Raw genomic sequence first — 12,312 nt, forward strand, 5'->3', positions numbered from 1 at the left:
TATGATTACCTTGCTTGTTCCCCTTAGAATGTGGCTTTAGCTAATGCTCACTTTACTACAAACTAATACAGCTGTCTTTTAACAGCTAAGTGACGCAGTAGTTCTAGCGTGAGACACAGGGCCTGATTCCCAAGTTAGCCTTGGTGTTCTATATCATTGGAGACAGTTTACAACACATTTCATTCAGTCCTTCTAGTTCGCTCGTGCTAGGCTACCGCACGGCAACAGGCATAAATGAATAAAGTTAGAAATAAAAGTAACCTTCCATCGCATGAATCATCGCATTTTGAGGGACTATTTCCTCGGCAATGGAGCTGGTAACTTAGGTATCATCAATGCAATGCAATGTTGGTATTTTCATAAATACATAGGCCCACTCATGTTCTCCCCTTCACGCCAGTTTCAAATCAATGGGTTGTTACCTTCTAGTTCGCTCGTGCTAGGCTACCGCACGGCAACAGGCATAAATTAATAAAGTTAGAAATAAAAGTAACCTTCCATCGCATGAATCATCCCATTTTGAGGGACTATTTCCTCGGCAATGGAGCTGGTAACTTAGGTATCAGCAATGCAATGCAATGTTGGTATTTTCATAAATACATAGGCCCACTCATGTTCTCCCCTTCACGCCAGTTTCAAATCAATGGGTTGTTAGCAGGTTAATAAATCGAGTACTAATTGGATCTTGTTTCCTCTACACAGGCCAGCACATCGACTGTTTACATTCAGCTGCCTCTCTCAAGGGATGTTGCATGCCAGACGGACCATTTGAAAACGCGTACTGAAGGCACACAGCTATCCTTTAGGACTTTGCAGACCCACATTAAAAGTGAAGGTATCTACTTTCCACCTTGAGTACATTTACTTTTGATGTAGTTACTAGTGTTCTTTATTCTGGCATTTCTCTTTGCTTGCATTATGTGTTTTTTCATTAGACTTGCCTTAGTAAAATTCATTGTTTGCACAGGTGTCCAGGCAAATGTGTTCTGCAAGGATTTCGGTGTTGGCACATCGAATGCAGACCCTTTGTGCCTGTCATCGACACCAATAAGAAGACCATCCAAAAGACCTCGGGTAGACCTTGAGGAAGAGCTGGAGGACAATCCATTGGAGGTCAGCTCTTTATTGGAAGCTTCTAATGGACCGGATTCCACTTATGATCCTTCTGACTCCATCACAGCATTGTTAGACTCTACACTAAAGTCGTAAGTTACTGAGTGTGAAGATATATGTGTGGCTCTTGAGAACTTTCATAATTTCTATAAATTGTATGGCATTCTAAACATAAAGTATTAATCTCGGTGAGGCTGTTGTTGTTTATAGCATTACCTTCAGGATTATGTGCATGCAAATAATTAAACTAGCTGAAAACAGGGTGATGGTTTAAGGCACAGTCCAGGTGAAAGCTCAATCAGTTTAACACAAAGCGTTTCCCTTTGTTTGTGGTTTGATATAGAGAAGATTCATCCACTGCAACACCCAACGGCAAGAAATACATGGTGTACGAGAGCTGCATCATGGAATTGTTTAATGCATGTCCAGTCTGCACGAGGGCATGTGAAGTTACAACCCAAAGGCTGGGGACATTCCTGTCTGTGAAGCAGCAGTGCCCCCATTGCACATTCGGAAGACGCTGGAATAGCCAGCCTATCCTTGGGAGCACGCCAGCTGGAAATCTGCACCTTTCTACCGCTGTGTACCTGAGTGGTGCATCTTTCCTAAAAATCGAAAAGGTAAATGATGTGGAACTGTAAATGTGTGACTGTGAATTGCTTCAATATAGATCTAATTACATGTATTATTTATCCCCCACACCAAAAGGTCTTCAAGGCAATGAAGCTACAGTTGTTTCGGTATGAAACATTTCGCCGCCATGCCAAAAGTTTCATTGAACCAGCAGTTATTCACCAGTGGAAAGTCCTAAATGATTTGAATCTGCAGCGGCTAAGTCAAGAGGAAATGGTGATACTTGGTGGTGACATGAGAGCTGACTCTCCAGGTATTGATACCTAACTGAAATAGTGCATTTTATGCAAGTGTTCAATATTGTTTGAAGTTAAAAGAAGTGACCTAAATAAAGTCAGACATAATACCAAAGTATTGGAGGGTGATTACTACACTAATTTCCCTATTTGAACCAAAATAGGTCACTCTGCAAAGTATGGGAGTTACACAATGATGGATCTCCATACTAAGACCATTGTGGACATTCAGTTGGTCCAGGTGAGTTGTCAAAATGGATATTGTAAAGGGGTTATTGGTTGTAATTTCAAAGTCTAACATGCATATTCTATTAATATATATTTTTTCTGTGTTAACAGAGCAACGAAGTTGGTGGTAGCACCCATATGGAGAAGGAGGGACTGAAGAGGAGTCTAGCCTTACTGGAGTCGCGTGGCGTCCACCTTGACTGCATTGTCACTGATCGTCATCCTCAAGTACAGACGTTCCTCAGGGAGAGAAACATAACCCATTACTACGATGTCTGGCACTTTGCAAAAGGTATGTTTCTCCAGCCTTTTCCTTTCTTTGATTTGTCAGTTATATCCTTTTGGTGAGAAGGACCTGATGTTTTGAAGCTTGCGCAAAGCTCCCATTTGGTGGTCCTTCATTTTAAAATTGTGACACTGAGTAAATGGTAAGAAATGCTTTGAAATTATCAAATGCTACAATCGAGTAATCACTCAGTTTATGAGTATCTCAACTAAGTGGAAAGTACTTTGCTCTCATTGTAGGTATTTCAAAGAAGCTGTTGGCAATCAGGAAGCAGAAAGACGGTGAGAAACTGAAGAAGTGGATGAAGAGCATCAACAACCACATATACTGGACTGCAGCAGGCTCAACCTCCGGGCCAGAGAGAATCGCAAAGTGGACCTCGATCCTGAACCATGTTCGAGATGTCCATGTACATGAAGATCCTCTTTACCCCAAGTGCGAGCATGCGATCCGCCAGACAAGTGACCGGAGTAAATGGCTTCAAGCAGGTATTTCACCAATAGACAGGCTAAATGTCAAAACAGTGAACATACAACTACAGTTATTTAGTGGCTTTCAGAAATTTACCAGAGGACATGGTTGTAGTATTCTTTACTGTATGGGTAATGGTTTTCTAATATCATATTTTCTTATTGTCTGCAGCAACTCCAACTTTCTCCAAGTTGGAGAAGTTGCTGACCAATAAAAGGGCGCTGAAGGATGTTGCAAAACTGAGCCCCCACCACCAAACTTCATCTTTGGAGGCTTTCCATGCGGTTATTCTTCGTTTTGCCCCCAAAAATGTTGTCTTTCCCTTTATTGGAATGCTGTGCAGGTTAAAGAAAGTTTGTTTACTAAATACTTTTTGGAATTGTAGCCTAAAATATCTGTCAATATTAACATGTTTTGTCTTGTACTTCCAGACTCTACCTGGCTGCTATGCATTCAAATCACAATGTGGACCGACCACAGGCCGAAACAAAGGAAGGAGTACAGATTTATGTAAGATTTATGTAAATCTGTAAGGTGACCTTGGGTGTCTTGAAAGGCGGCTCTAAATTAAATGTATTATTATTATTATTATTAGATTTATAAAATCTCCTTTGCAAAGGCTAGGAAGGGAGAGTGCAGAGCTAAACCACAAAAAACACAGCAGACCTTTGGTAAGGGTTCAAATCAATTCAAACGACACACATTTTGGATTTCTAAAATGTTTTTCTCTTGATGAAAAATCAAATAAATACAAAAACACAGTAACACAAGACCCAACCAATTTGTAAAGAAAACATGTTTTACAATACAGGTTACGTTGATGACATCATGGATGTAATTTTTGAGGAAGTCTTTCCCAACCCTACGTCATACACCGAGGCCCTGTTGGAGATCCCTGTTCCAGAGCCCCTAACGGCACAGTATGAGAAGCCTGACAAGGAGGCGGTCATCAGCAGCCTTGTGTCAAGGTTCAAACGGGGGGATGTTTAAAACCAACATAGTGGCCTTCCTCAGCAGGAAACTCGGAGCGGATACGCAGGACCACACAAGCTGGAATGACAACCCGGATACGGCGTCCCAGGTGGCCCCAGCACCAGCTCACAAAGGAACGATAGGAGAGATACCTGTAGCGACTGAACAATTGATTCAGAGAATAAGTCTTGCAGATTTATCATTGCTTTGTTATGAAAATAAATATTACTATGCTCCTATGGCTGGTTTGTTCTGTAACTATTTGAGTAGTTTTTTTTAGCTCGGATATAAATACATCTTCACAAAATTAGGCACAAGATTGAGAACAACTTCATTTATTTTATTAAATTCTGTAACAATGCATAACTTACTTGTGTATTCTTCTCAAATTTAGAGGACCATAGTCGGCTCTATATATTTGGCTGGCATTCTGAATAGAGTAAACATTTAGGCAGACCGGCTCCAATCCAGGATGGTCAACCATACACGTTGGATGTAGTTCGACCTCCCGTAGTCTTCTAGTAACCTAATTAGAATTTGAAAGGGTAAGTTTTATGTTTATGCATTATGTGTCAAATGAAGAGACAAAGTTGTTTCCAATTTAGTGGAGAGTGCCACCTGCGGTATCTCCATGCAGCAAATATTCTCCTCTTCTGTGGGCATGGTCGCACATTTTCCACAACGGCACCTATCCATAAAATAAAGGTAGATGTAATAATGGCAGAGGTCTGACTATAGTGGCTCTGGTAAGTGTCTATAGCTATACATATGACAGTGGACAAGCTGATGTGAGATGTAAATCTTCACGAGTAAATCATGGGTTATGTGTAACATGACTTCAATATAGGTTGAAATTAACCCATTAAATGAGCCAGTGACTTCTCTAAACTACAAAGATGACTGATATAGATGCTAATATAACTTTGTAACGATAGCAAATCAGCAACTTTGAAAGCCAACAACGTAGGCTAGCGTTAGCACATGATAATAACTAACCGCATACATAAACAAACCAACTAAAGTACCGTATCCAGACACAATATTTTCAATTACCATTCAGAGACGTCCTGCTGTAGCCGCTGAGAACCAACTTCTTCAGGGGCCTCATGTACTAAGACTTGCGTGGATTTCATACTGAAACTTGGCGTACGCCAAAACCCAGAAACTGTCTTACGCACAAATAAATTCAGATGTATCAAAGTGTGCGAACGCATGGATCCAAGCACGTTTCTTTCGTACATCTCGATCAACGTGGAATTGAGCGCACATGCCGAGGTGCCAAACTCCTCCCTGTCCACGCCCTCATTTAAATATGCAATTTCATTTAAATAGGCCTCTTGACCTGAGATTCACCTCTTAATCCGATCACCTGGCACCATGAACAGAGGCAAAAAACGAAACTTCACGGAGTCTGAGCTCGAGATTTTGCTCCACGAGGTAGAAATGCGCAAGCATATGCTATTGGAACCCTGTCAACAGGGATAAATGCAAAACAAAAGAGAAGTGAGTGGGAGTGTGTTTGCGAGGCCGTCAATGCAGTGGGGTCTCAGCAGCCCACACACTCTGAAATTAAAAAAAAGTTGTCAGACCTCAAGGTGGAGGTGAAGCGGAGGGTTTCTGCCCACCGCCGAAGCGTGACCGCAACAGGTGGGGGGACGGGAGTGGGGGAACTCTCCCCCTTCGATTTGAGAGTGGCCGCTTTGATCGGTGACACAGCTCTCACCGGAGTGGTGGGAGCCCATGAAGGGGACGCCGATCATCCCCAAGGTAAATATGCTGAAGTCATAAATGCTGTAATTATACTGGTCATACAATTGGCTGCTTGCAATACACATAAGTCGTGCGTAAAGATGCCAGGATATTAAAGACTTTGACTCGTGTTTATTAACTTAATTTTTTATTTTTGAATAGACAAGCAAGGAGAGGGCACGGATTGCTCCGTCGGCCCCGGCGTCTCCTCCGTCGGCCCCGGCGTCTCCAGCGCCCTTCGGATTTAAACATTTGCGATGTCCTCTAACAACGCTAACGCAGCCATTTTTAAAACAATTTTCTTCATCCATTGCGCATGCTTTTATAGCCACCCATATAATTGCAAGGTGTGTTAATTGTTCATTAGTGTGTCTCTGATGTGCAAATCACTCTGAGTCATTGTTTTCACCTTTTTTCCCAGTTTCCCAGTGTCACCTCTAAGTGTCGCCAAAGGAACAATAGCTGTAGAAACGTGCGTACGACAGCTCTGGAGCTGGCGTGGGGACCGCACATTTTTACGGTCATTTCACGTTTTGTACATCTGAACGTGAGCGTGGAAAAGGACGTACGCCACATTTTTGTGCGTACGCAACCTTAGTACATGAGGCCCCAGGTGATTCGTAATCCGGATCCGATTCTGGGTCAAACTGAAAGGCTTGAACGACTGGGTTTCTACGAGCCATTGCGATGTAAACAGAGCGCACGTGGCTGCAAGCTGCTCAGGGCCACACCCCCACCCTGTACAGGGCCACACCCCCACCCTGCTCAGGGCCACACCCCCACCCTCCTCCTTGACACGCCCACCGAAACAGCGCATTTGGGCGAAGCTCAATGTGCGACTGGCTCGGAGTGGCTGTAACTCTGCACCACGGCTGAATTTCGGGAACGACTTTGAATACTGTGTTAGTTGCCGACTAATACCTATATTAAAGAATACATAAAATAGCATGTCATGGGACCTTTAAGCCCTTGTCTTTCCTTTGTTCCTTGTGCTTTCATTGTGGTTGTTCGTTCTGCGTGTTCCCTGTTGTCTCCTGAGTTACCTGGTTCCTTGCCTTAGCCTTTAGGCATAAATAAAGTGCTGTTCTCGCTAAACCGTCTGCATCTGGGTCCTACCTGCCTGCCTGCACCCTCAACCCTAACACAATTACTGTGTGGTGTAATGAAATTCCCACAGATAATGACAATATCACATGGAGAGTACAATAACCGTCTGTAACAGTCTTATACACTTTATGATCTTACAGCTGTTGGGTCAGACACAGAGGCCGATGTTGAGAGTTCCTCGACATCCGATCCGGATGACAGGTCATCTTCATCCTGAATCATGAATTCATCTCTAGAACAAAAAAGATAAAAATAGAAATAGAATTATAGGCTGGGGATCAATGATACAGACAAATGCATTAGTTATGCACTTCGTTCATCCGAATCCATACAATCCCGTTCATTCACTTTTTTCCCTTTTCATATGAGCAACCTTCATATTTGACTAAACCAGGACTAACTAAACCTAAATACTCCCATGGTGTTCCCAGACACTGTCACAAGGTCCCCTGTGGTCGAGCTCCACCTAGACAGCACGGGACCCAACATCTTCATGCCTCATAAATAACAGTTTGGCGTAAGATCTAAGATCTTCAAGGGCGTCAGTGGCATTTTGAGTGTGGGGGACGTATTTTGGCGGGGGGTCTGGGGGTCCTCCCCCATTTTCAAAGAAGTACATGCAATTGCCCGCATTCTGGTGCATTTTACCATGTTTTCAGATTTAAAATTATCTCCCGCTAACATCATCACATACCCTTCGCCATACCTAGAGATTGGCATGGTTTTATTTCAGTTAGCCTATTAGCTGGTTTGATTTGCATTGAGAAATCATTAGGCTAACTAACAGCTATAAGGCTAACTGAAGAGAACCATGCCGATCTCTAGGTATAGTGAAGGGTATGTGATGATGTGGGGCTATTTTATATCCAAAGGCCTAGGTGACTTCATCAGGATGCATAGTATCCTGGATTCATGAAATAACTGGCTTTTAAGAATAAGAATCTGCCTGCCTCTATGGGAATTTAACATAGGGGTGTCTATACTTTTTTAATGGAGAACATTTATTTGTTAACGATACATTATTCATTCACAAAGCAAATTGGTATCCTTAAAGGTTGGATTTTTCCTCATTTGTTTAATTAAGATATTAAGATCAATTTCCAAAAGATGATTTTTTTATTGCTCTTTTTACTCAACTTTAGCACGGGTGCCTAAACTTATGCCTACTAGGGCTGCCACTAACGACTATTTTTCTATCGATTAATCTATAGACTATTTTATCGATTAGTCGATTAATCTAAACGATTAATTTTCTCGGCCACCACTGAGTTCAAACGAGATCCGAGGTCCGAGGAAAAGGGGCGTGTTTGTGCGTGTCGCTAGGCAACGTCCTCGGACCTCCGAGACAGATGGATAAGAAAACGCAGCATAAGTGTGAGATCAAAAAATGCGATCGACCTGAGCAGGCTGAGCGCCAGAGTTGACTTAATGAAACAGAAAATAAAATAAACAAGACAAAACGAGAGTGAAAATGAAGAGAGGTAGAAACTAATAATAATTGGAATTGTTAAAAATTTCTTCAAATTCTTCAAATGCTTTACGCTCGTAACTCATTCAAATTTCAACCGTTTGCCATGGTTCAAAAAATTAAACGAATCTAGAGATTCATATCTATCTAGGCATGTTCACGAAATTTCGGTAGCTATTAAACTTTTTTCGGTATCGCAGTTTTAGTTTTAAAACGGCATATTGTAGTGACTACATTATAGGTTTGTGTTCCCCTCTTACGGATCGAGTGGGAGGGAGCTGGTTAGGAGTCACGGGGGTCTAGGGGGACGCTTTAGAGTGTGGCACTGGAGTACGAACCATGCGCTGTGACCGATTATTCTGTTCTGCTTTATTGTAATAAATAGTTATAATTAAGTTGCCTACGTCCTCCTTTTCCTCCGGCACTACACTGGTGACCCCGACGTTCGTTTTTGTTATTTATTTGTTTACGAAAACAAAGAACACTGCGATTCTCAACATGTCCGCCCGAGGAAGACGTTCACGGCGGCAGACATCACCGTCCCCTGACAGGATGACGCAGGCCGTGCGCACCCCCACTCTTAAACTGCCGGAGTTCTGGGAATCAACACCTGCTGCATGGTTCGCTATAGTGGAGGCACATTTCAATAAAAGCGACGTTACCGACGACGACGACCGGTACAACCATGCTGTGGCTATGTTGGGCAGCTCCACCGCAGCGCGTGTGGTGGGGTTTCTCTCCGCCCCCCCGACGACCAACAAATATGGGCGCCTCAAGGCCCTGCTCCTGGAGACATTTGAGCTTTCCACCGCAGAGAGGGTGCGCCGCTTATTTGACGTGTCGGACTTGGGTGATGAGAGGCCCTCGGCCCGTATGGAGAGGATGCTAAACCTGCTCGGTGCAGAAGACCCCATGATCCTCTTCACGGAGCTGTTTATGCGCACGCTGCCAGCTCAGGTCAGGATGGCGCTGGCTAACACCACCATCGTTGGACCCCGCGCCCTGGCCAGGGAGGCGGACCGGTACGTCTTGGCCATGCCTCAACGGTCCCCCGACCTGCTTGCTTCCGCGGCTGCCCCGCCACCGGACCGTCGCAGGAGGGCGAAGGACGACGCCGGACCCTCTGGCCAGCAGGGTAACGCTGCGGGCCATTGTTTCTACCACGCCAATTTTGGCGCCAAGGCCAAACGTTGCCGCTCGCCCTGCTCCTTTGGACGGACGGGAAACGGCAGGGCCGGCGCTCAGTAGTAGCCCTGAGCGCTGGTGTCACCAACAGGCTGCTCTTCATCCAGGACACCGTCTCCGGTCGCAGATTCCTCTGTGACACAGGTGCCCAGTGGAGCATCATTCCGTCAGGGGGATCGGAGGTGGCGAAGGGGGAGCACGGCCCGCAGTTGGTGGGTGCGGACGGCACGCCTATCCGTTCCTATGGCACTAGAGCGGTGGACGTGTGCTTCGGAGGGCAACGCTTTACCTGGGATTTTGTCGTCGCAGCTGTTACATTTCCCCTCCTTGGCGCAGATTTGCTGTGCGCCCATAACCTGTTGGTGGACGTGGGGAACAGGCGCCTGGTGAACTCACAGACTTTCGCTTCCTTCGCCTGTACGCAGGGGGAGGCGGTCTACAACGGGTTGTCCAACACACTCGCTGAAAGTGACCAGTACCTTCGGCTGCTGGCAGAATTCCCTGACCTTACTAGGCCCACCTTCTCCGCACCCATGGTGAAGCACGGAGTGGAACACCACATCGAGACCAATGGGCCTCCCCTCCACGCCAGAGCCAGGGCAGAGTTCGCGCACATGGAGCAGGTGGGCATCGTTCGACGCTCGAACAGCCCCTGGGCGTCTCCCCTGCACATCGTTCCTAAGCCAGACGGTGGGTGGCGCCCATGTGGGGACTACCGCCGCCTCAACGACGCGTCCAAGCCTGACCGCTACCTGGTCCCGCATATCCAGGACTTTTCAGCGCACCTGGCGGGCAAACGCATCTTCTCCAAGGTAGACCTGGTACGAGGGTACCATCAGGTCCCGGTGCACCCAGAGGACGTCCCTAAGACAGCCGTCGTCACCCCCTTCGGTCTTTTCGAGTTTCTGCGGATGCCCTTCGGCCTGAGGAACGCGGCGCAGACCTTCCAACGCCTCATGCACTCGGTGCTCCAAGACCTGCCCTTCCTCTTCGTCTACTTGGACGACATCCTCGTCGCGAGCACCACGGAAGAGGAACACCTGTCCCACCTCCGGACCCTCTTCACGCGGCTCAGCCAACATGGGCTGATTGTCAATCCGGCTAAGTGTGAGTTCGGAAGAGACACCCTTAACTTTCTCGGGCATCAGGTCTCCTCAGAGGGTGTGATCCCCCTCCCCTCGAAGGTGGAAGCGGTTGCAGCCTTCCCACGCCCCTGCACGGTCAGCGAGCTCAAGGGGTTCATCGGGATGGTGACCTTCTACTACCGTTTCCTCCACCACATAGCTCAAATCCTGCAGCCGCTGTACGAGGCCCAGAAGGGCAAAGCTCTGAAACAACAGGTTGACTGGACGGCGGAACGTGTCAAGGCCTTCCAGGACACCAAGGCGGCCCTGGCCCACGCGGCCATGTTGGCCCATCCCTCACCCTCTGCGCCCACTGCTCTCACCACGGACGCGTCAGACTTTGCCGTGGGCGCAGTGTATGAGCAGTGGGTTGGGGATTCCTGGCAGCCACTCGCATTCTTCAGCCGCCAGCTGTCTCCCAGAGAGCGAAAGTACAGCACCTTCGACAGGGAGCTCCTCGGGCTGTGGCTCGCGGTCAGACACTTCCGTTTTTTATTGGAAGGCCGTGAGTTTACTGCCTACGTGGACCACAAGCCGCTCACACACGCCATGTCCAAGGCAGCGGAGCCGTGGTCCGACCGCCAGCAGCGCCAACTCTCCTACATCTCCGAGTTCACCACAGACATCCAGCACGTGGCTGGGAAGTCCAACGTGGTCGCGGATTGTCTCTCCAGGGCGGTGGTCGGTGCAGTCCAGCTGAACCTGGACTACTCCCGCATGGCTGTGGATCAGGCCGCCGACCCCTCCGTCCAAGCTCTGAGGTCGTCGGACACGGGGCTGCGTCTGGAGGAGGTGCTCTTTAGTGATGCAGGGGCCAAGCTCCTGTGCGACGTTTCCACGGGTCAGCCAAGGCCTGTAGTCCCCGCCAACTGGAGACGCCCCGTCTTCGAGGCGGTAAACAGCTTGTCTCACCCAGGTAGGAAACCGTCCTCGCGGCTGGTGTCAGAGAAGTTCGTCTGGCACGGACTCAAGAGAGATGTGAGGGCCTGGGTCGACACTTGCACTGCCTGTCAACGCGCCAAGGTGCATTGCCATGTCAAGGCCCCCTTGGAACACTTCTCGGTGCCAGAGCGGAGGTTCGACCATGTCAACGTGGACCTGGTGGGACCCCTACCCCCCTCGCATGGTTTCACTTACCTCTTCACCATGGTGGACAGGACGACACGCTGGCCGGAGGCAGTCCCGCTCTCCTCAACGACAGCCCCCGACCTGGCCCGGGCGTTCATCGCGGTGTGGGTCTCCCGCTACGGCACTCCTGCTGACCTCTCCTCTGACCGTGGCCCGCAGTTTACTTCAGGGCTGTGGGCGGCAGTGGCGGAGTGTCTGGGGGTCAAGCTACACCGCACTACCGCCTACCACCCGCAGGCTAACGGACTTGTTGAGCGCTTTCGTCGCTCCATGAAGGCCGCCCTTCGAGCCAGCCTCACAGACAGCAATTGGCTCGACAAACTGCCGTGGGTCATGCTTGGGCTCAGGACAGCGCCCAAGGAGGACCTCCGGTCGTCGTCGGCCGAGCTGGTGTTCGGACAGCCGCTGCGGGTCCCTGGTGACTTCATCCCCAAGTCGACGGTGCCCTGGTCCGCCTCCGCTCAGCGCGCCTCCCTGCTGGACGGCGCCAGGACCTTCGCCCCGGTCCCAACCACACAGCATGGCGTCCCTGCTTCGCGGGTGCCCCCGGAGCTGCAGTCTGCAGGTTATGTTTTCATTCGCCACGACGGCCACAGAGCTCCGCTACGACCT

At 48.0% G+C, this 12,312-nt stretch overlaps 1 protein-coding gene and 1 long non-coding RNA gene across 6 annotated transcripts in view; one reads left to right on the plus strand and one right to left on the minus strand.

Moving 5' to 3' along the window:
* The window catches only part of LOC130371195 (uncharacterized), a 35,279-nt gene extending 30,479 nt beyond the window's left edge, over window positions 1–4,800 (plus strand). The window contains exons 2-12 of one of the 5 annotated variants that reach the window (XM_056576885.1): window positions 703–835; window positions 968–1,205; window positions 1,457–1,733; window positions 1,822–1,999; window positions 2,147–2,223; window positions 2,322–2,502; window positions 2,736–2,984; window positions 3,139–3,310; window positions 3,399–3,477; window positions 3,592–3,638; window positions 3,779–3,869. In XM_056576885.1, the coding sequence (XP_056432860.1) occupies window positions 703–835; window positions 968–1,205; window positions 1,457–1,733; window positions 1,822–1,999; window positions 2,147–2,223; window positions 2,322–2,502; window positions 2,736–2,984; window positions 3,139–3,310; window positions 3,399–3,477; window positions 3,592–3,612 (1,605 nt within the window). In that variant the 3' untranslated portion in view covers window positions 3,613–3,638; window positions 3,779–3,869. Of the gene's footprint in view, window positions 1–702; window positions 836–967; window positions 1,206–1,456; window positions 1,734–1,821; window positions 2,000–2,146; window positions 2,224–2,321; window positions 2,503–2,735; window positions 2,985–3,138; window positions 3,478–3,562; window positions 3,639–3,778 lie in introns of those variants that run through there. The other 4 variants (XM_056576880.1, XM_056576882.1, XM_056576881.1 and 1 more) reach the window with 4 other exon arrangements.
* LOC130371197 (uncharacterized) lies at window positions 3,602–5,040 on the minus strand. Its single transcript, XR_008893146.1, has 4 exons — window positions 4,993–5,040; window positions 4,558–4,627; window positions 4,311–4,465; window positions 3,602–4,100 (listed from the first exon to the last, which is right to left on the minus strand). It is a non-coding gene; the product is annotated as an uncharacterized LOC130371197 (long non-coding RNA).
* Window positions 5,041–12,312: the final 7,272 nt, after the last annotated feature.

This window comes from Gadus chalcogrammus, chromosome 18, assembly GCF_026213295.1.
Source record: "Gadus chalcogrammus isolate NIFS_2021 chromosome 18, NIFS_Gcha_1.0, whole genome shotgun sequence".
NCBI lineage: Eukaryota > Metazoa > Chordata > Actinopteri > Gadiformes > Gadidae > Gadus > Gadus chalcogrammus.